Source organism: Drosophila hydei, unplaced genomic scaffold (assembly GCF_003285905.1).
Source record: "Drosophila hydei strain 15085-1641.00,03,60 unplaced genomic scaffold, DhydRS2 tig00000060-arrow-pilon, whole genome shotgun sequence".
In the NCBI taxonomy this organism is placed as follows: domain Eukaryota; kingdom Metazoa; phylum Arthropoda; class Insecta; order Diptera; family Drosophilidae; genus Drosophila; species Drosophila hydei.
In genome coordinates, this window is record NW_022045656.1 from 5,597,308 (window position 1) to 5,620,958 (window position 23,651).

General features: G+C 37.0%; 1 protein-coding gene across 16 annotated transcripts in view; it reads left to right on the plus strand.

The window, feature by feature from the left end:
• LOC111594467 (heterogeneous nuclear ribonucleoprotein L) overlaps window positions 1-23,651 on the plus strand; it is a 132,316-nt gene that overhangs the window by 80,381 nt on the left and 28,284 nt on the right. For 3 of the 16 annotated variants that reach the window (XM_030222735.1, XM_030222734.1, XM_030222736.1), the window contains exon 6: window positions 6,901-6,972. The exons of 10 other annotated variants lie outside the window; for them this stretch is intronic. In XM_030222735.1, the coding sequence (XP_030078595.1) occupies window positions 6,901-6,972 (72 nt within the window). The remainder of the gene's footprint in view (window positions 1-6,900; window positions 6,973-23,651) is intronic. 3 more of the 16 variants (XM_030222737.1, XM_030222738.1, XM_030222741.1) reach the window with 1 other exon arrangement.

The window sequence follows — 23,651 nt, forward strand, 5'->3', positions numbered from 1 at the left end:
GCCACCCACCCGCTCAGACGCCCCTCGCCCATCAAAGATACTCCCAAGGCTCTTCACTGTTTCTTAGGCACTTTATTTTTATGACACGACAATTTCTGGGTGTATGTATGTGCGTGTGGGGGGGCAGCAGTCCTTCAGCCTGGCTGCCTGCTGATTATTTTCGTTTTATCTAGAGCCTTGCGCTATTTTGGATCCTCAATTTGTTTTTAGTGGCACATTTTCCCAGCCATATGCTGACTCCCACTAACTCTCCACCACCACCACTCAAACTCACAAGCGGCCGCCTCCCACTCCTTGCCCTCATATAATGCAACGTAATTATAACGGTTTATTTTTCAGCGTGGCTTAGTTTATGTCAAGCGGCAAACTTCGTGTAATCAGTGTGAATAATTTGCTTTTATACCCTCTCAGATATGGGCATTTTATTTGCTTTCGGCCATAATGGTCGGGCCAACCGAAATACCGAACCCTTCGGCCCACAACATTTACGCCATGATATTCTGTCTGGTATAATTGTTGCGGACTGCCTTTTCATATGGCCCACGCGTAGGCGTCAACTTTAGCATTTAGATCCAATTAAATTGGTTTTTATGGCCATCCCTTTTCCCTTACCCCCTCTCCCATATAATATCAGATTTGCTATGTGTGTGTTAGCCAACTTTTTGGCTCTGCGAATGACACTTTAGTGCCCAGTGAATACATTCTGGGGACACACGTTCGTATGCTCTTCGTTGCCTGGCCATCGTCTAATCTGGTTACAAGCTTTTTGTTTTACCCAAACCCAATGTGGCGCATCAAAAGTGCTGTCAACTCTTAAGGTTGTCACCCATAATTAGGTTAAATTGAGCAGCTGGCTGGATTTAAAATCAGCGATGCAAACATGCAAATGTTTATCTTAAAACTTTTATTGATTGATTGCGCATGTTTCCACTTAGCAATTTCTTGAAACTTAGTTGATTACACTGCTGGAATTGTGGTCAACCAGCAAATTGATTGATTGCACAAGTTATTGGCAACTACTTAAAGAACTAAGCTCAATCATATTGGATATTTGATTTCACGCTATTCAATCAAAATGATGATAGCCCAATGATTGAGCTGATCAAGCTGATGGACGTCAATTATTTTATTGATTGATTGATGTTTACTTAGAACTCGCACAACTAGTATGCATAGCTAATACGTGGTATTCAATCATGATTGATCTAGTTCAGATTATTGAATTTTCACAGTGTAATCTATTTCAATCATTGATCAATTTAATTCATTTGTGAAAGTTAATTAACAGGCAAATCAGTACACAATACATTATGATTGAATGAATGAAAAATAGTTTGATTGATGAGCATATTGAAGCACGTATTTAGTAAACTGTTCAGTAGATTTATAAATGAGAAAACATAGGCAAGTAAGATCACATCTGATTAGATGATTGATTGATTGAAATGTTTGATATTACAAAAAAAAAAAGATTAAATACAACATTTTAGAGTTAAAACTCAGGGAATGCAAGGCAATCACACATAATTGACTCATTGATTGATGTCATTCACAAAAAGACACTATAATAAACTCATACAAATTATAAACGATTTGTTTGAACAAATCACGTCTCTTCTGATCTATTTGTTTGGCTGATCTATTTTAATTTCTACCGGCTTTACTAATCCAACCAACATGTGACACACTCATCACACACACACACACACAGAATCATTCAGTTACACTCAGCTTTGTACAAGAACCACATGAAAAACAAACCCAAAAACTGATTTCCTAGCTATAAAATCTTTTAACTTAAGCTTAGTTTAGCCTTTTAAGCAAAATATACTCTTTACAAACTTTGACAAAAAAACATATCAAAACTTTGGTTTTTTTTCCAACTATAAATGCATAAATATTCTATATTTTTTGTTCGATTTGTGAAAAACAAATTTCATATTTTATTCACATGGTAAATATATATAAATACATATAATATTTAACTATAAAAAAGAATCAACTATTAGTGAAAACAAAAGTTTAAAAAGAAACTATAAAATCCAGCTACGACTCTACTTCAACGTTCAAATTTTTATCCTGTCGACACGAAAACTCTCTCATTTAACAACAAGAACAACAGCAAGCACAAGCAGTTAAAGCCAGCAACAACCACAACAACAACAACTACAACATGCAACACACAAAAACAACAACCACACAGCGCCTACTAAAACCAAAAACAACAACAACAAAAACAATTAACCCCGAAAAAGTCTTTCGAGAATAAAACTGAAAATAAGAAAAAAGAAATCTCTCTTCACTTGCTACTACTAAAAATTATTGAATACACACTGTATTATATTACAAAAACAACTACAACAGATACAAAGAAACATTGTGTATTATATGACAAAGTACCACAACATCAACAACAACAACAACATCATCAAGCCAGCAACAACAACATCAAGCAACAGCGCCTAAGCGCCGAGCCAGCAAGAAAAAAGAATTTTTATAAGCAAACGCAGCAGCAAATTGAGTGCAGCAACCACAAGAACAACTACAACAACAAGAACAACAACAAAAATAAATTTCAGTCCAAACAACAACAACAACAACAATAACAACCAGCTTTTTGCTCGCACTGTACAAATAAAAATTGATATTTATATTAAAAATTACAAGAAAAAAATACAAAAACTGCGCGCCAAAACTTAAAATTTTACTAACTAATTTTTAACCATAATTTATTTGATTTTTTATTTTTACATTCTTGATTTGATTTTATTTTATTTCTTTTATTTTCACGCCAGTGTTTTTAAGGTAATAACAACAATAACAACAACAACTACTACTACATCAACAGCAACAACAGTTACTATCACAATAATAATAATGATATAATAAAAACAGCACACGGATCCAAAAACCCAAACCTCGATTTATATAGAATAACAATCACAAGGCTAATACCACCACAGCGTTGCCATAGCTCTCACCCCGCCCCCTTCTAAAGCCTGCCCGCCTGCCTGAACAACCAACCAACCAAATGCCCGCCCGCCCGCCTGTCTACTATCCAACTAACTTAACTTAACTTACTACTTTACCTAACCCCAGTTGAAAACTCAAAAGCAAGCGATAATGCAGAAATACTAAAAATACTAAAAAAAATACTACTACTGCTCTGTTTGTTGTGTGTGAAAGAAAAAGACAAAAACAAAAGTAATTTAAGTATATATATATACATATCTATATATATATTATATATATATATATATGTATATATATTCCCTCAGTAAAACAATTACAATTACTACTACTACTACTACAACAACAGCTACAACAACAACAGTTATGCAACTAAAAAATAAAGTATGAATGCACCAAACTTAAGCAAAAGTAAAAAAATAAAAAAATATATATATATTCAATTTTATGCAATCTATACAAAAATTCAAAAACCAACCACGAAATATGCAAGCATATTATATATATACATATATATATGCCTATCTATGTATGTATATATATGAAAACTCTATATCTGGGCAGGACTAAGCATCACAACAACAACAAAAAAACGCAAACTCGCAGACAAGATACAAAAATTAAAATAATGATAATGTTGCAAGCATTCAGTATATGTCTACTCACTACTGTCTCTATATAGTATCTCTTTCTCTCTCTCTCTCTCTCTCTTTCTCTAATCACAATCACAACAACAATAAAAAAGAATACCCAACACTATTCTACTATCTATCTCTATCTCGCTTGTGTTTGTCTGTGTGCAGGGATGCATGGCACGGGCAGCGACGCAGCAGATGCAGCAATTGTTGTTGTTGGACATGATCATCATCATGAGATATACAGATGATCTGAATGATGTTAATGATGATCGTGATGATCGTGATGTTGACAGCGCGGGATCCATAACACATAACGGAATGGAATGTGGCTGCGCCAATGGATAACATATTGTGCTACTACTACAACAGCGACTATTGCCAGTAGAGCTGATACTGCGACAGCTGCTACAGTCCCGATTCGTAGTCGCTATAGAGCGTACAATTTGAACAGATCCTTGAAAAGTTTTTGAATTTTTTGCATAAAACTGAGATAAATGAGATAAAATAACTTCAAAGAAATCGACAAAAAAAAGAGAAAATAGACAGCGACTTATCGATAAATCTATCGTTATCGGAAGAAAATGTTGCCAATTGTGGTTGTTGCTGTGCCTGATGTTGCAAATCCGACGAGTCGAAGCTAACCGAGAGAAACTGAATACCCCAAAATCATCAAATATAAAAATAACGAAATATATCGAATAATCGAAATATAATATACTTTTGGAACTATTTACCCACATCAATATAGACTTATATATACATATATATAAAGCTTATATATAATTTTTGTTCTGTATTTCATGCCATGAACCACAAATTTTAAAAGCTTCAACTTTTATTTAATTTATCAAAAGTTAAAAAAAAAAACAAAAACAAATAAAACATTTACCATTGGGATCTGTTCAAAGTTATGTAACTATATAGCTCTATATGATCGAATTTTTGGGGCATGTAGAGAAGTTGTATGTACGGCCCGTTGGTTTTCGTCGGTCGACAAAGTAGTTTCTGACGGTTCACAAAAAAGAAAAATATAAAAAAAATATATAAATAATTTTATATATATTGTGCACCGTTCTTTGGAGAGAGACCGCGACGTCGACCAACGTTGCGTATTATCACACACACACACAGCTACTGTGACGGAGGTGAGTCAGTTGAAGCACTCTATACTAAATATAACTACCTACCAAATATCATAGTTTGTAAGTGCAAAATCAACGTAAGAGCCCGCCCCCTAAACCGAAGCGCCAAGAGCAGCACCTAAACTGTTAAGTGCCTTTTATATTTATCTAGACTAGGAATGCTACGAAAGTAGATAATAATAAACTTTAGGCTCTCAAGAGTTTTACTTTACCGATAAGATCTCAGCTAATCTCAGAGCAATCATTTCTATTGACTGAAACGCAAAGTAGCTTAAAATATGCTTCGTGAAATCAATTCTGATTGAAATATTTTTTTTGTACTTCGTATACTGATTTTCAACAAACTTTATAAAGATCTGAAATTATGTACCCCTAAGCTTATAATTAAGAGATCAAAACTGAATCGATTCTCAATTAAATTATATATATTTGAAAATCATAGGCAATACTTTAATGTTGACAGATTTCTGTTCAAATTGATTATAGTTGAATGAACTTCTAGATCTTGGTTCATATCTTATTCCACATTATTCCAATTCATTATCGTATTTCAATCTTAAATATCGTAGACAATCGTTTTTGCTCACTTTGTGGTTCATGGTTGGATTATATTATATGAGAGATCTTTTTTAGCAAAGTCAGTTTTGTGCTTTGGGTTTTATCGATATCTATTAATCTTTACTATGCTTGGTCGCTGTCAGCATATTCTGAAAATGTTTCGCCTTAAATGTCGCTAATATTCGTACTCAATGCAAGACATTAGCCCACTTAGCCATAAAAGTCGATTTCAGAAAAACAAAATAATTGCACATGAAAATTAAGTTTTTCTATTTGTTTGCATTTGTAGAACAGGTTCTCATTGTGGACCCAGCCAAAACAAGAAAAATTACAAAAAAAAAAAATACAAAAAATTGGGGTCGCAGTTGATTTTGTTGGTCAGGTGGCCCTGAAATTCAGGTGCGCAGCGTGTGAGCGTAGCTAGCGAATCGAAGGCATTGAAAATTGTGGCAAATGTTATAGCAGCTGACATTGTGGTTCAACTAACGGTCGCTAGATGTCGCCTTACTAAATTTCCCTTCTGATCTCATTTCGCATGCAATTTTCTACGGCTACACTTGAACTTCGCTCATCAATTTGATTGACAGCCGTGTCGTTAATTTGGCTAATAAATCGCTAAACTAGTGTGAAGGACTCGACATAATTTGGCTAAATGCGTTGTGGCTGTCATAAATTATTGTTATATAAGCATTTCAAATTCAATGCGACGCGACGCGTTACCCACAATTTATTGTTGTTATGGTTATGGTTGTTGTTGTTGTTGTTGTTGTTGTTGTGTACTGACCTGCCCCAAAAACTGAAATGAAATTAGTTGCCTACACGTTGCGTCAAGTTTTTTTTGTACATATATATGTAGCCATATATATAGTATATACTTTTTCTTTTTATCTCTTTCTTTATTATATGGCATATACAAAAAAAATATATAAAAAAACAGAAACTGATTCATTGACATGCAAAAAACAATGAATAACAAAAAAGCAGCAGCTGAAACGGGCGAACGACCTGCCTGATTTGATATACATATATATATTTATATATATAAATTCATTGCAGACTTTCTCATTCATATGATCTGCCCAGTCTCTCCGTCTCCTCTCTCTCTTTCTCTTTTGGGTGTATCTGTTTTATCTCTCTCCCTCTCTCGCTGTCTCTCTCACTGCAGTTGTTAAAACGCGTCGACTTGAATACGTGCTGAATATACATATGTTTTTATGATGTTATGCCCGGGTTTGAACACAATTAACCTACATTTTGTTTGATACTTTTTTCGTATATCTTTTTTTCTGCCCATTGTTTCGTTTGTTTAACAGTTTAACAGAACAACAACAAACACACTCTCAAACAGTTTCCATTAGTTAGATTTTAGTGTAAAACAACAAGAATAAACGATGCTCAGACACAGATACACCACAACAGAACTCAACTCAATTCAACTCAACTCAACTCAATTCAACTCAACTCAATTCAATCCAACTCAACTCAACTACCAACAATGCAACCCAACAATCCAACAACCAACAAATTCAACAAATTTGTGGAAACATTTATCACGCGCAAATTGTTTGCCATTTGCTCTTATCTCATTTCAGTTAAGGAGATTGGAAATGGTCGCTCACCATTACTGCAGGAGCCTCTTTACGGTACACGACCTCAGCCCTACAGTGAGTAGAAGGCGCCTATTCATTTGTAGTTTCTGTTTAGCTGACAAATGTTGTACCCTACGTTTTTTCTTTTTCTTAAATAACTCCCTCAAAATAAAACAAACAAATGAAAAATAATTTTAAACGAATTCCCCAACGCCTTCTCCCATTTATAAACCCATCAAAATGTATGGTGTGTGAGGCTGTGTCAAGTTTTATAATTTATTTTTGTTTTAATCAGCTCGTATTTGCAATTTCTTTGGTTATTTAGTGCTGCTTCTGTGGGCTTTAGGATCGGTTATTGAGGTAGGTGAACGTTTTTAGCATTTGGTTAGGTGAGTCTATCATAATTCTCAGCGCTCTTTGGCTGTAATTACTGACAAACAGCATTTAATTACTTGAGTAATTACTTAAGTAATTCCAACTAAACTACATTTATTCTAGTTGCTAACAATCGTGCACTGAATATAATAATTACAATTGTAGTTATAAATAATTACTAAGTAATTACAGCATGAATAATAACATATTTTAACCTTAACATAATTTATCTTGTGTCTTACGGAGATTTCAAATGTAAACACATCCCAAGACTTTGTTGAATTCTACAATTACTCAAGTAATTGTGCGTGTAAAATCTGATTACTCAAGTAATTCAAATATTAGGACTTATTTCTTGCCTTTTCTTTCATTATTATCTCATATATCTACGTTGGCATTTACTTAAGTAATTTTGTCTGCTAATTGTAATTACTTCAGTAATTATATTTTGTTCGTTGGATTTGTGCAGCAATTTCTAAATTTCATTTCCTCGTCCTTGCTTCAATTTCTGCAGCTGACATTTATGTCTTGTGTCTAGCCCACATCTCTTCTTAAAGTGGTTCACATGCCATTTAGCAAATTGTCTACATAAATTCATTAGTATGTCAAATACAGCACATTCGCCCACTCGGAGTGTACTTTACCGAGACTTTTTCTCTTTGCCGTTTACCAGGTAAACTTTTCTAATTGTTGGCACTTGAGCGTGTCTTTCGTAAGGAGCCCTCATAAAATTGCAATCATTACATTCTATATGCTGCCCCTTCACTTTGTTCTTCGAGCAAGTTTTCTTCTTCTGCTTTGTATGCGACATGCGCGCAATTAAAAGAAATTAAGAGCTAACAACAAATAGTACTAATTAACTGGGCCACGAGTAAAACTACAAATGTTGTAAATCAACATTGGCCGGGCATTCGACCGACTCAATTTGAGCGTGGGTCCTTCAACCAGTTGCAAAATAATCAAACACAGTCCACAGATAATCGAAGTGCACACGTTTTATAGAGGTCCTCAAACGTGACAATGTGCTCGACTTTTGTAGTGGGCAGTAGCGCGGACGTTTGGAAAAGTTCAGATTTCATTCGCATTGCTCAAGTCTTTGGTATTTACCGATTGGCTAGCGAAAATTGTGTCAAACGCAAAGACCTGGCTAAAGCAAATGCCAAAGCCCCAAAGCAAAGGAAACTCATTCCGGTTGGAGAAAGAGGGAAAAGAGACACAGAGAGAGAGCGAGAGAGGGAGAGAGAGACAGGGAGGCACAGTGTGGTTTCTTTAGAAAGAGCGTGGTTGATTGCTGGGAACATGTGTATTAATTTTCCCATTGACTTTGTGGCCTGCCATAACAACCCATGCCCACTCCCACTAATTTTCCCATCAATGTGGTGGTAATCGATTTGCAGCAGCAGCAGCAGCTTTACGTGTGAAGCACAAAATTAATTGATTTTTTATGGGCCAAGCACTTCGAATTCAATTGCATTCTAGATGATTGCGAAAATTTGTGGCTGTCGCTTCATTGCGGTCACTTCGAAAATGCCAAGCAGAGGTTCCTACTCTGCTAAACGATCTATAATCAATATTTGGTCAACTTGATTAAATGAACTTGAAGCAATTGAAAATCTTAAGCAAACCTTATAGATATGTAAGACAGTTCGAAAACTTGTTTATCGGCATTTTTTGTAATAATCTAAAATCAATTTCCATTTTTATTTGACTTTGCTTTAAGTTCTAATTGCTTCTGAACTTTCTGACATGGGAAGCTTAATTAAAAACAAGTTTTAAGCTTGCTTCATCTATCAGGAAAATTGGAAACTAACAAATACAATAAAATATATTGTAATTCCCAACAGGTTTAAGTTAAGTCTGTCATAAGTTATTTTCTCACTCTACGTTATTCGAGTTTCACTCATTTAATTAGCTTAAAGTTCTTAATATTCGGGAACTTGTTATTCCCCACGCCCATATTTATTAGCCAACTAATTGGACTATATATTGAACGTAACGAAAGAGGAAACAAAAACAAAAAATCTACTCGAAAGTTGAGGTTCATTTGGCAAGGCCATGAGATAGAAAGAATAAGCAGGCAGCGCCTCGAGGCCGCACCTAGTTACAACTTTTGCATTATCTAAAAATCGCAACTATAAACTAGGCAGCCGCCGCCAGTCCCTTTTATAGTTCCCCTGCCTTTTGAGGCGAAACTTATGTAAGCTGCCTCGAGGCGCTACAGTGTGGGCGTGGGCGTGGGTTTCGTCTCATAATTTCCAGTCGAGCATTTTCCTTAGCCTTGATATTTTAATTTGTGCGTAAATAAAATTTTAAGCATTGCTTTACTTTTGCATTAGCCAAGTGAAAAGTTTTCAGCCATGACTTGGTTGCTGCTGCTGCTGCTGTTGCTGCTGTTGTTGTTTGTGCTTTGGGGACAGGCAGCGTAGCAACTCTTGATGTAAAAAGATTACGCTGAAATCCGTCTCTGACTGCCGCTCGGCTGCTGCTTTTAATTGCATTCGAGGCTAAAGTTGAAACCAAGTTCTGCTTTCAATTAGAAACTGGGCTGGGGTGAGTTGAGCTAGATGGGGTCATATCTAAGCGTTAGTATCTGTATCTGTATGCTGTCGTTGTATCTGCAACACAACTAACTTACATAGCTCCCCTATGTCAAGTATTTGTTCTGAATATATATATCTCACTCTGTTTCGCTCTGCGGGGAGTTGCGCAAAAGTTCTTTTGCCTTGTTATTTCATTTGTTTTTCTTGATTTTTCGATAAAAGTTTACGCAAGCAAATTTCCTTCAATGCTCGTTGTGTGTGATAATTGGCTGTGGCCACGCCTACTTTGACCATTGTGTTTTTGATGTCCAGGTCAAAAGTTTTCCCACTTTTTTCGGCTTCAGCGTCAAATTCAATTGATTTTACTTTCAGAAGTTTTTGGCAAATTCCATTGAATACCTGCGGCTTTTTTTGGCTGTCTGCTTGTTTGTTGTTGTAGTTAGTTTAGCTACGCTTCAATTGGTTTTTAGGTTTTCCTCTTTTGCTGCGTCTGTTTTGCTTGCATGTTTTTGGCTTAAATGTTTGAGGTTTACATTTTGGGTATAGTTTTTTCCGGTTAACTTCTGTGGGTTTTGCTGCTCAGACAAGCGTAGGACGGCAGATACGTAGACTTTAATTGCCAACAGGAAAAAGCAAACACTTAAATTGAATTTGTTATAGCGAAAGTCTAAGGAAAACAAATATTTTTTATTTGAAGTTTGAATTTCCAGCAAAGATACGAAAAGAAGCGTATGCGCACAGCAAGCGGTTGTGGGGGGGGTGATCAAGGTGATGCCCAGCAGATTTATCTTAATTAAATGAAAATCTTTATCGAATGAAACTTAACAAGGTTTGCTAAACTAAGAGAGAATTAAAAGCTTAGGAAGTTTGATATGGAAACTGAGAAGCTATATAATATTTATAAATTCTGAATAAAGTTTTCACACCTTTCAGGCATAACAAAATATTTTCTTAACTGTTATGTGAGCTGCAAGTTTTTCGCTTTTCTTTGTGGCTTTTCGCCTTGAATGACTTTATGCATATTTGATATTTTCTTAAGCTCGATTGTTGTTGCCTTGTTGCTGCAGCCATCGCCCACGCCTAATCAAGAAAATAATATCAAGTTCTGGTCTCAGTTGCACTTATGACAATGCAGCAGTCAGACTGTGCCGGCGGGTAGGGGCCGCATGATGGGCAGATGCCTTCAGCCAGAGGATTTGGCTCGTCAAATGGGAGTCTTTGGGGAGCTTTGCCCGGCCCGACTGTGCTTGGCCTAATAAGCATCCTTGGGGAAATTATGATGAGCAGAATTCAATTTCGTGTTTAATTTGGCAGTGAATCCGTTTCTTTGTGCTGGCTGCGTCTTCTAAAACATGTTAGCTGAGTTTTCTTTTATTCCTCTTGCACAAGTTTTTCCTTTTTTTTGGCTATTTTATTGCGGCTCTTTGTTTAGGCGAATGTTTTCTGTTTTCCCATTTTTCCGTTTCTGTTTTTTGCATTTCTTCAACTAATTTCGCTCTACTGCTACGGCTTCAAAATGCAAATCTGCTTTGCATTTGTTTGTCTTATTTTTATTCTTCCTCTTCTTCGTTTCTTTTATTACTCAAATAAATTTCAATATAGTACTTATTATACGAAGCTGCATTTGCTGGCTTTTTGGCCTCGCCGTTAACCACAATGAAAAGTATTTTTTAATTTAACCACAAAGTTTTCTTTATATAAATATCTTCTGCGTCTTCCTCTTGTGTTTTTTGGTTGTGTTTTGTTGTTTGAAATGCTAAAGTGATTTTTATTAAAAGTTTCACATTTTGTTTTAATTTTTGCTTTTGTTTATTTTTTATTAATAAAAGTTTACTTTTAATCTGCTTGCTGTTAACTTTACATTTTGCGGTTTCACTTTGCAGAAGGTTAATTAAATTGAAATTGTTGCTTTTTCGGCATTCCGTTACTTATATATTTTACATTTGATATGCGAAAAGTTGGACAGAAGTTAATTAGACTGCATTAAAATGCAGAGAGAGAGAGTACATCGGACATATTCTCTTTTTCGAGAGTTTGTCTTTGGCCCCGCATAGTAGGCAACACAAAGTGAATAATACTTTGCCGCTTTGGGCCCAGCTGCTTGGCCCCCAACGCAATTTCAATTGCAATTCATTATCATTAACATATTTATGGCCTGCGTCGACGCTTGGGCTTTGTTTGCTGCGTGCCTAATCAAAAATGCCAAGCAATTGCTTCCTCGGCTCTCATGCTCTCTCTCTCTCGCTCGTCCAGCAATCATCCACACCTTTTTAGCTGCAACTGTCAACGTTTCCTTCCCACACCTTTGCTTCACTGCTTCTCCAGCTCCCTTTGTGTAGGTTGTGGCTCCCCAGGGCTCCAACAGCAGCAACGCGTTAGCGCTGCAAAACCCTACAGACTCAATGGGCCGCAGCAAAAATGGTTCGTTCTCTGAATGGGCTCGCAAATCCCAGCCTGTAAAAACAAAATGGCCAACAGGCTCGACTCGGCTCGGCCCGGCCCCGCCACGCCTCTTTCCTCCTGCCGGAAACAGACGCGGGGGCAGCGACTGCTGCGGGAGTGCGGATGGCGACATCGCATTGTGCCACTTTTTACAGCTGTTTCCGCCGCAGTCGGAAATGTTTTTAATTTTAATGCAAGTGCTGCATGATCTTTTTTATTTATATTTTGTTTTATCATACTTATGCGATTACTTCTATATGCTTAAAAAGTCAGCCTGAGTGTCAGACAAATCGTTGGGTATTAGTGGCGCTTGTTTTGTGGTCCCGTTAAAGAGCGCAGTGAAGTCAGCTGGACTTGAAATTGAAAGTGGTTTAATATTTAGAAAACGTATTTGATAGAATTGAAAAAAAAATATTATATAAAATAGAAAGAAATAAAAAATAAATAATAGAAACTTTATTAAAATTTAAATATTAACTATTGATATAAATAAATATAATAATAAATATAAATTTAAATATTAATAAATAATATTTCAGAAATATATATTAGTAATGAAGCAATATAAAATATATGAAAATATTAAAATAAATTTAAACAAAAAGTATATACTTAAATGAAAAATTTTATTTTTAAAAATTCTAATTAAATTAATTAAAATAAATATTTTGTTAAATATTTTGTTAAAAAATATAAAATTCAAAACAAAATAATTGTCAAAAAGTTACTAAATATTACGTTGAAATCATGTAAAAAATATGAAATTCCATCAATTACAAACTGAAATAAATAAACTCCATAAAATTGTTATTCGTATTTGCCTTAAGCTAGCAAAGTTATTTCAGAAATCATACAACAAGTCATATAAAATGGGAGAAAAAGATATAATAGAATTTGTACATTTTGATTGAAATGCTTCGCCTGATTATGAAACATGTCGAATTTTTATTTCCATTTTCCATTTCGATTTGAGCGCCTTATCAAAAATACAGCAACATGAAATGCAATTCTCAAGTTTGAATTGTGTGTTATATATTTTGTTGCTGCTGCTGCTGGTGCTGATGGTGCTGATGGTGGTGGCGGTGTAACTGCAACGGCAGCAACTGATGCTGCTCCTGCTGCCTTTGTTGTTACAGCTGCCAAAGAAACTTTTATGAGAAATTGAACGTCAAGTCAGAGTTGTCTCGTGGTCGTCGTCGCCGTCTCTACATTTCCATTTCCACGATGCCACGCTCCACGCCAGCTAAGTCGTTGTTGTTGCTGCTGCTGCCGCTGTGTTTTGCATTATTGCCAAGCCATAACAGCCTGCGGCATTGCATTTGAAAGTTATCAGCCAAAAAAAAAATATAAGAGAAAAACTAGTAAAGAACTAGAAATATGGATGAAGAAATTGTTTCATTTTACTTTATATTTTTTTTGCTGTTAAGGCAGCAGCTGTTGCAATTCACAATTCGTATACCCTGTAAGAAAAGCACAGACTTAACTTACTTGCAATACCTTTTTTTGATGCTAGCCAACATTTTACAGCTAGGGTAGAATCTGCTATGTTTTATTTCCTTGTGCGCCTGTCTTGTAGCAAAAAAGTTACTTACTTGTGCTCGATTTCAGTTGCTGAGTGTTTTCCAATTGCCAATGCTGCAGGCGTTCGAGGGGCGTGGCTGTCATACCTCAAATGGTTGTCAAGTTTCGCAACTGCCATATCCGGATGATATGTTCTCGTTATTTTCTATCCCTGTGTGTGTGTGTGTACGTGTCTAGCTGGCATCAGCAAATCATATTTTTTTTGGGCATTTTATTGCAAAATATTGGCAACAGTTGTTGCCGCCTCTGCCACTTTGTTGTTGTTAGCAGCAGCAGCAGCTCTTTGTCAGGCTCAGCTGCTTCATCTTTCATTGTTGTACAGAGCCGATAATAATTTTGCTTTATTATTTTCTTCAGTTTTGTTTTTTTTTTGTGCTGGGAAGCCCTTTGTTATTGCATCAGCGATAATTGGCGCATTTTGGCACTTGCAGCTTTTGGTGGTTTTGTATCTCGAGTTGAGATCTTCATCTCTGACAAGCGACCATTTTGGGCAACATCCACATACATTGACATTTGTTGGCCTTTTTGTTTTTGTTACATACATATTGTATTGCCAATTTTATTCTTATCATCATCATCGTTGTCGTGGCTCGTTGCCCGTCCATCGTTATGCTCTGTATGCTGGGCATTGTGTTAAGTGCGTGTAATTGAGTGCGGCTTCCAGTGGCATTGATGCCCCTTGAAAAGTTGATTGAGTGCCTACAGTTGAGCTGACAGATGGACGATGACGATGACGATGACGATGAACAGTTTTCTGATTGACCACACAATATACATAAATGTCAATGTGTCCTTTAGTTTTCTCTTCACACTGAGCAAATGAACAAAGTTTTGACTTTGATTTATTTCGTCAGATTAACAGCAATGCTTCCGACTAATTTGTACACTTAAATAAGCTTGTCTTATAGGATAGGTATGTGTGATTGTTATACTTTGAATTATATTTGTATCGTTTTAAAATGGAATTCCGAAACGTTTTACTGACTGCATTTCTTTGATGTATTTTAATAAATTACCTTGAATTACTGTACAAATAAAAATTGTTATTAATATGATTTAAGCTGACTTGCTTGATTTTTATAAATGTTTTACTGGATTTACTAGATATTTAAAGAATTTTACAAACAATTATTTCACAAAAAATTAGTGAATTTAAGCTCAATTGGAAGAATTTTTTACTATTTATGTTTAATTTTCTAGTCCAATTCGTAAATGTTTTACTGGCTGCTTTTTCGAAATCATGAAATAATTATAATCATAAATAATATATAAATATACAACAGAAAATACCCAATAGTTTTATATCTCATTCGTAAACGTTTTACTAGCTGTTACTTCTTAAATAAAGTCTGCCTTCTTTGCAACTAAAATGTCTACTTTTAAGCATGTTTTCAATTAGTCATCAATTAGTCTCGCTGCCGTATTCATAAACGTTTTACTGACTGTTAATGAGTTCACTCACTTTACGGGCTGCACTTAATGCACAAAAGACCTAAAACTGGCATTTATAGTGCGCAATATGCGCAGCTTGCTGCTCTATGCAATGCTATTCCCCAAATGCCACACTTATCGTTGCCTCTCTGTGTCCTTTCCCTAGCTTTGGCCCCTACATTTTGCAGCTGCCTTGGGGTCATATCAAATCCCAAAATGCTGGGCCCCAAGCAATCACTTGGAAAACTTTTCGCATGGTTTTTCTCCCATACCACTTGTCAGCGCTTAAAGATGCATGCGACATAAATTGGCGTTGCCACATCGCTTACGACTCGCGCACACACACACTGAGAGATGGAGACAGAGGCAGTTGACAGTTGTTACTGCAGCGGACATTGTGCAACTGTCATCGGCGCTTGTCAGACCAACTAACCATTTAATTTCGACGACAATTTCAGTGGCGCTGACAAGCCAAAAAAAAAAAAAAATAAGAGCAAAAAGGCAGTCTAACCCCGCTCTAGCTGCCCCTGCGGCTACTTTTGATGATTGTTACTGTTGCGCAATATGCAAACTGTTTAACGCTTGACGTTGGGAAAATCTGTAACTGTAACAAAAGACAAACACAATGCCAAATGGCCAGGAAATTGAATTAGCTGGGAAACTGCGAACAACGCGAGCTGCAGCTGAAATGCCAAAAAAAAAAACAATGCAATTCGCAGTCAAGTCAAGACAGTAACTGTCCTAAAAACTAAGTGCTATAATTTATAGTCGTTAAATACCCTGTAGACAGAGAAAAGAGTCTTATCCTTGCTAAAAGAAGCGTGCATAAATGAAAATATTTTTATATATGTAAGATAAATAAAATGGCTTTGCAAATATTAAAATTTGTTTATATATAATGCACAGCAAGTACAGGGTATGCTCTCAGTCTATCACTTGCTGGCTACGTTTGTAACCTACTCACTTTAATTGCATGCACTGACAGAAGTAGCAAAAGAAACACCAAGAACTGCAACTCTTGCTTACTTCTGTCCCGCTGCCACGCCCCTTTACAGCTATTTGGCTAACAACAAAAAACTTATTCAATTAAACTTTTGCGCGCGACCTAATAGCAAAAGCTTCTAATTTTGTCTGCTGCTGCAGGGTCTCCTTTTTAGTCGTCCTTCGCCCAAGCCATGTTAAAGCAGGGACATCCAACTGTGTGTGGGAGCATAAATTTCATTTTAAATGGAATTTCATTAAAAAATAATATTTGCTGTGCGCAACTTCATTTGCAGCAAGTCCGACCGACCGACCTACCCACATGCTGCGCAAGCTGGGTGTGGCAGCAGACTGTCAACATATGCGACACGGGTTTTAAATGCTGGGTAACCATGCAGCGGTTTCGCCTAGCCGCCCCCTTGCACCACATACTCTTGCAACCTAACAGCTGTTGTCCTTTTGCCGTTTCGCCTTCAGCTGCATGCAAATTAGTGCGTTATTATAACATACAGCAGCATTGCAATCTGGCAACTCTGGCTGCCACACACTATAATATATGTTGTTGCACTCTTGACTTCTGAGCTGATGTAAGAGAAAATGAGAGAGAGTGAGAGAGAGAGAGCAATAGCTAGAGGGCAACTCTTGGCAAGCATTTAAACAAAACTATTTCCGAGCCAGACTGATTTATGTGTGCGTTGACTTTTGCCTCATTTGATTAATTTTGTTGCCCCACGTAGGGCATTGCTGCCACATGTTGCCCATGCTCCTCCTAATTGCCCTGGCTCAGAAATTCCACTCGAATCTTTTCGCAGCTTAGCTTAGCTTCCGAATTCCTTTGGCTACTAATGCTGTAACAAGCTCCATCCTTCATACTCGTAGCAAGCTAATTGAATGGAAGCTCAGACAATGCACTCGAAGCTCTGCTCTGTGGCACTCAGCTGCCCCTACTCTACGGCTACTGCTCTATTGTGTTTGCTCAATAGCAACTGCCTTTGACAATCAACATTTGCATTCATTGTCTGAAATCTGATTAGAGCTCTTTGCTGCAATGAGAGTGAGTAGCTGGAGAAGAGTTCATGAAAAGAAGTCATGTAGGCAGAATCAGGTAGAGAAGTTGGCAGAGTAATCTCAAATTTATGAATAGAAATTTGTCTTTTAGATTATAAATAAGTTCAGTAAATGTAAAACAAGTGACGTTTTCATTTCTTTAGTAGATCAAATATAAATATCAAATAATATTAATAAACCAATCTGAATTTTTACTCGTTTCACTTGCTGCATTCTGACCATTTGCATAAACTATTGTCTAGCTGCACAGTTCATCTGCTTTGGCATTACAATTTGTTCTCAACTGATTTGTGCTTTGCAACAGCAAATGTCAATGCCATTTGAAATATGCTCTCTCTCTCTAGATTTATCCCTGTGCAGTCCTTTGGAATGTGAATTGCCTTCTTCTTTCAATGATATGCAACAGTTTCTCGTGCTGCTGATTTTGGCTTTTGTGCAATTTCTTGTAAATTTAATTTCCTGTTTTACATTTGCTCGCTCGCCTGACTACGTGAGCTACTGTCGCCCGCCCACCAAAAGAGCGAGCGAGTGAGTGAGATAGTAAATATGTAGGTTCGCTATCTTGCTCTCATTTAGTAGCTATTTAGCTGGCTGCTCCGTCGCCAATTGTTGACATTTCATTGGCTGTCTTTTTTGGGCTTTACTTAGTATTAGTATTCAGTTCTTGGCATTTGCATTTGCATTTGAACACTTTTGTCTTCATGATGATGACGATGACGATGATGTTTACATTTCGTATGCAGCATTAATTTCCTCATTCGTTCGAATTACACAACGTCTGCCACACAAATTTCAACATTTTATTTCTCTTCTCTTGCGACGGCTGTCAATTTCCCTCGTATTAGAATAATTTCTATGAATTTCGAATTTAATTAGTTTTTCATTCATGTTTCAAACTCGAATGTTTCTAATTGCCAATTAGTGCAGAGTTTAACTCGGTTATTTGATATACAGTGAACTCTTGAAATTTGCTTTTACCAAATCAATTTTAAATGAATTCTGACCCACAAAATTATTCAGCACAATATATATATATGTGTATATTTATATATAGAGCAAGACAAAAAGAAAGCCGAACCAAAATAATGTGCAAAATGCTTTTTGCTTCTAAATGAGACGTGAATTTGATGTCTGCGGGGCACAGTCAGCATCAAGGCAAACTAATTGATTTTAAAATAAATAATGACTAATCACCACCTGCAAAATAGCAGCCAGCCACAAATAGTACAGCTCTATAGTATTTTATGTGCACTGTTATACCCCGTCTTATGTTGTAGATTTGCCAAACGAGGCGGTTGGCGCGCTACTCTACCTTTCCTTACAGAACAGATTGCATTAATAATTAATTTCGTTAGATTTATTGACAGGGCATTTGCTAGTCGTCTACTACCGTTGATTTCTTAGCTGCTTTGCTTTTCAATATTTCATTTCAATACACCTACGCTTTCCGCTGCCGTCGTCCAACCTCATATCCTGCCATCAATTTCGCTATACCTTAAACGTCGACGCAGGCTATACGCCCTACCCTCTGCATACCTGTACCCTCTTAGCTGCCAGCCACCCCACTCAAACAAGCGTTTCCCTTTTCACCTTGTGCCCAATGTGCAGCTTCACCCAGTTTCCCACTCATTCGCGCGCACAGCTTGATTAATTGAAATTTCACTCACTGTCAAGGTGTGTGTTACGCTCTCTCTCTCTCTTTTCTCTCTCTATCACGCTCTATCTCCCTCTTTCTCGCTTCTCCCTTTCTCTTAAGTGTTGGCGTTCGCTAGTTGCTGGGAAAACAGTTTGGAAAATTAATTGAGTGCGCTAATTTTGGCAAAAGGGTTTTCTTAATTGATGACGTGCCCTCTGTACGGTGCACAGGAACTAGTTCCGTGAACCAAAACTGAACTTTCAAACTAATGAATTGTGCTTTGGGTTAAACGATTTAAATTTTATTAACATTTACGATCCACGAAAATTTTGTATTTAAATTAAAATATTTGCTTAAAACGAAATTAGCTGGAATAGCTCAGTTCGTTAGCTTGGCTTAATAAAATTTATTGTTTTTAGTATTTTTCGAATTAGTTCTAGCTCTTGACAGCATTTCATATTGTTTATTTCTCACTTTATATGGTTACTTGAAATACGCCTTGCTGCTCTGTGTTCCCGACTTTTGACACGTTTAATTAGTTTTGAATATTATTTCATAATTTGAAATTTATGTTCCATAAATATATATTAATATATATTTTGCTTTCAAAATGATTTTGAAAATGTTTTCGTCAGCGATGCGTGGGCTGTTTGCAATAACATTTCCACTCTCTGTACGTCCTCGGTAATTGCGTTTTAAGTGGCATTTGGCAGAATGAATAATGCGCGAAATTCTGCGGAAATTGAAGGCAGAGACAAAGCCATTTAGCCCCCATTGGTCATGTGGGGATCTTCAATAGATTTTTCATATGCCACCAAACACATGTTGTTCAAATAATTGTTCAACTGATAACTAGCTGATGGTTTGACTAGCCAGGAATACTCTGAATAAAGTAGAATATGCAGCTTTGGGCTCGATAGTCTATTAAACTTTGTATACTATATCGAACAACATTTCAGGGTAGAAATGTTAAATATACTGTATGTGATTAGTTAAGCTACAGAGCGTAATGAACCGGAAATCTAAATAACACTCTTGCTGTTTTGTTGGCTAGAGCCACGGTTAGACAAACACCCACCCACACCCACACACTTTGAAATCTGGCAACGTCTACGCCTCCCTGCCACGACCCCGTTCTGGCCACAAGTAAGGCGTTGCTGCTTCTGAAGGAGACGCACACAGACAGACTAAAAAGCTGGCAGCAAACTCTGTTTGGCTTGTGCCAATATTCAAAAACTGATTTTCATATGTCTTTTAAGTTTATTTGCGCTCAAGCGTAACCAGCCGCCCGTACGCCCGCCGCCTCCGCTCCTGTTAGGCTGAATCTGTTCCTTTCCTCTGGTGCTCTTATCATTTTCTGCACACGCATAAAAGTTGTTGTTGCCGGTTTCTTTTAACTTTTTTTATTGGCCGGAATTAAATTCGCCCTTAAAGACAGACGCACACACACACACACACACATGAAATAGATACTATGTTGAATTTAGCTGCTGCGCCTGTGCCAGCTTTTTTTCTTGTACTTTTTTGAAAAGCGATTTCGAATGCAAATTTTATTGGCACGAGAAGAGGCTCTGGATGGGTGGCAGAAAGGCAGATAGGCAGGGGCAGGCAAGCTGGCAGGCGATAGGCAGAGGGAGATCTTGTCTCCTGGCTGGGGAATCGTTTCCTGCAGGAGCTTCGACTTCATGTGCATGCAGATTAAAATCAATTCAATTTGCTGCAAGCGAAGTAAAAGTGGTAATCATTTCGCTTCGCCTCGGCTCGGCTTGGCTCTTTGTTTCTGTTGCCCTCTACTCTACCCTCTCCTCCGCTCCTCTATCTCTTGCTTTGCATATTTCTCTCTCTTTGTACTTTACATAATGAGATTTTAAGCAAGTGCGTGTGTGGGTTGTACTTCTTATTTGGAATGTCGGCCACAAATTTTGCCAGCAGCTTAGGAGCTCGCATACTTTTACATATGTTTGCAAATTTACTTTTAAGAGTGCCTTCAGATAGTCAAACATAGGAATGTGTGCAGCCGAGTCTTCTATGGGTATTGGTGACTCTCGACAACAAACCTAATTCGTTGCCATAACAACTAACTACTGATGGCAGCTAGAATAAGCAAATGCTTTTTATTTCAATCGCAATTTAGGTACTCCAAAAGGTAACAATGCAAACTAAAAATGGCAGAACAGTCGCACGTAGTGAAGCGAGAAGCAAAACAAGAAGCGATGCGAGACACAAAGCGAGAAAGCAAACCATAAAGAGCTAACCGCAACATGTGTTTTTTCATGCCCTGATCACTCAAAAGCTGTCCGAAAGGAAGCGAAGCGAAGCGAGAAGCGCTAACGATAATTAAACAGGAATATTAAGAGCTCTTAATGCAGAAAGAAGCGATGTAAAGTTATTAGCTTGCTTCTTTTCAAATTTCCTTTAATTATTTTTAAAAATTTCTATCTGAATGTTGCTCCGAATTTCTTAGTTTATTTTGTAACTTTTTCATCGATTTCTTTGCTCTTATTTCCCCACTTGCTGCTCCCACTTTCGCCATTTCCTTCTCAACCATAAAATCAATCTATTTGCGTTGTGCTTCACTTTCGTATTGATTGCTGTTTTCCTGGATTTCCATTTACTCAAATTTGGCTTGCCCACTTACATGACCATAGCCAAAGTCAATTACACGCCCCAAAAATGGCGTGAAAATTTCCATTGCTTCGGCTTTTCCATTTCCATCGCACAGGCAATCAACAAATTAAAAACTAGCAAAAAATTGTTGCATCATGTCAATAAAATGAACAAAAACAAAATGGCAAGTGGCAAATGGCAAATGCGGCTGCGGCTTATCGACTTCTGTTCCCACTGGAGGAGGGCAGCCGCCCGAATGCTCAAGAGATTTCTGCCATTTATTAAAATCGTTGACACATATGCTAGAGGGGGCTGTGCGGGGGCGAGTTTGGGCCTGCGCTTGTGCTCTCTGACAAGCCATGACTGCTGCAACTGACACAAAAATATTTCATAAACCTGCAGGCGTAGCTTGGCAATAAATTTGCACGTACACACAAAATATTGTCGACTAAGTACACACACCTTTCTCGTCAGCTCTCTCTCTATCTTTATCCATCTGTCTCTGTGGCATGGTCTTGACTTTTTCAGTTTGCCGACCAAAGTCAAATAAGTGCGGCTAATTGAAATTTCGAAAGCTGTGCACAGCACACGGCGGCGTATACGTAATTAGTCAAACTCCGAAAGTAAAACTTACGATTCCTTTTTGCATAATTTTTCAACACTCGGCAAACATAAATCACGCATACGCCACGTTATGCGCGCGCCACATTCATTGATTTATGTACGCCCAGATATTCGCGCTGCAATTTTTAAGTAACTTTTATTATGACAAACGTCGTGCGGCTATAGCTGCTGGCCTACGTGGCATCTGCTCGCAGCTCCATTTCTTTTTCATTGTTTTTGCTGCTCGCGTTTTTTGCCGCGCCCAACTTTGCCGAGCAGAAGTTTTCGACCGCATTGATAAATGTTGCGCTATAAAATGGACACTTAATGGAGCACGGCGGACCACGATATATTGACAGAGCATAGCTGCAATTAGGCTTAACAGCCATTTCTTGAGAGAGACACTCGTCGATAAATATCTACAAAGACTTTAAACATAACACCAATAATATTTTATGAGCTGTTTCCAGTAAGAGCAATGTTTGTTTGCTCCACAATAAATATGGTATTTAGCTATTAAGTTTATTTTGCTTTATTCCTTTTGTGCTGCAAAAATTTTATATTATTGAATACCCAATTGATAAAAAGTGACACGGAAAATGTTAGGTGCCGCCGTCTTTATTGTTTGTTTTTTGTTCCTCGTGTTTTATTTTTTCTGTAAGTCTTCTTTCCTTTTTTTTGTTGATTTTTTCTCTTGTTTCTTAAGTGTGATGCTTTGCTTCTTCTGGTAAGAAGAAGGTTTCTTTTTCTCATATATCTATATGGCCTGTGTTCAATAGCAGATATATCTACATCTGGATCATATTTGTATACATAACATTTGAGATTGCTATTTTCAATTAAGCAAATATAACTGTGGACTCCATCATACACATAGTTATCTTCAATTTCTGTTGTCGGTCCGTGAATTGTAGTTGTTTCTACAGGGTTGTTCCCATCAGAATCTACTTCCGCAGGGTATTCGTCATTGTCCGCATCTGAACTCTCGATATTGTCATCCTCACTTTTGGAGTCTTCATCATCATATTCAAAGGTCTCATAATCATAATTATCAAATAACTCATTATCAACAGTATCATCATCATCATCATTAGCTTCATCATTATCAGCATCATCATTATCAGCATCATTATTATTATCAGCATCATTATTATTATCAGCATCATTATTATTATCAGCATCATTATTATTATCAGCATCATTATTATTATCAGCATCATTATTATTATCAGCATCATCAACATCATCATTGTCGGAATTATTATTTGAACATTGATTAGGATCAAAAATATTAGAGTCATTCGAACTAATATCCATACACCATACTACCATTTTCCAGAGCATTTCCTTAATCCTTGCGCCCGACATAAGCGAGTTAACTACGGTCGAGCTAATATCTTGTATTACTTTAGAACTGAGTGGTTTTCCATAATTATACGCCTCAACTTGCTTTAGAACAACGTCTATGGCAGCATAAGCAGACGATTGCA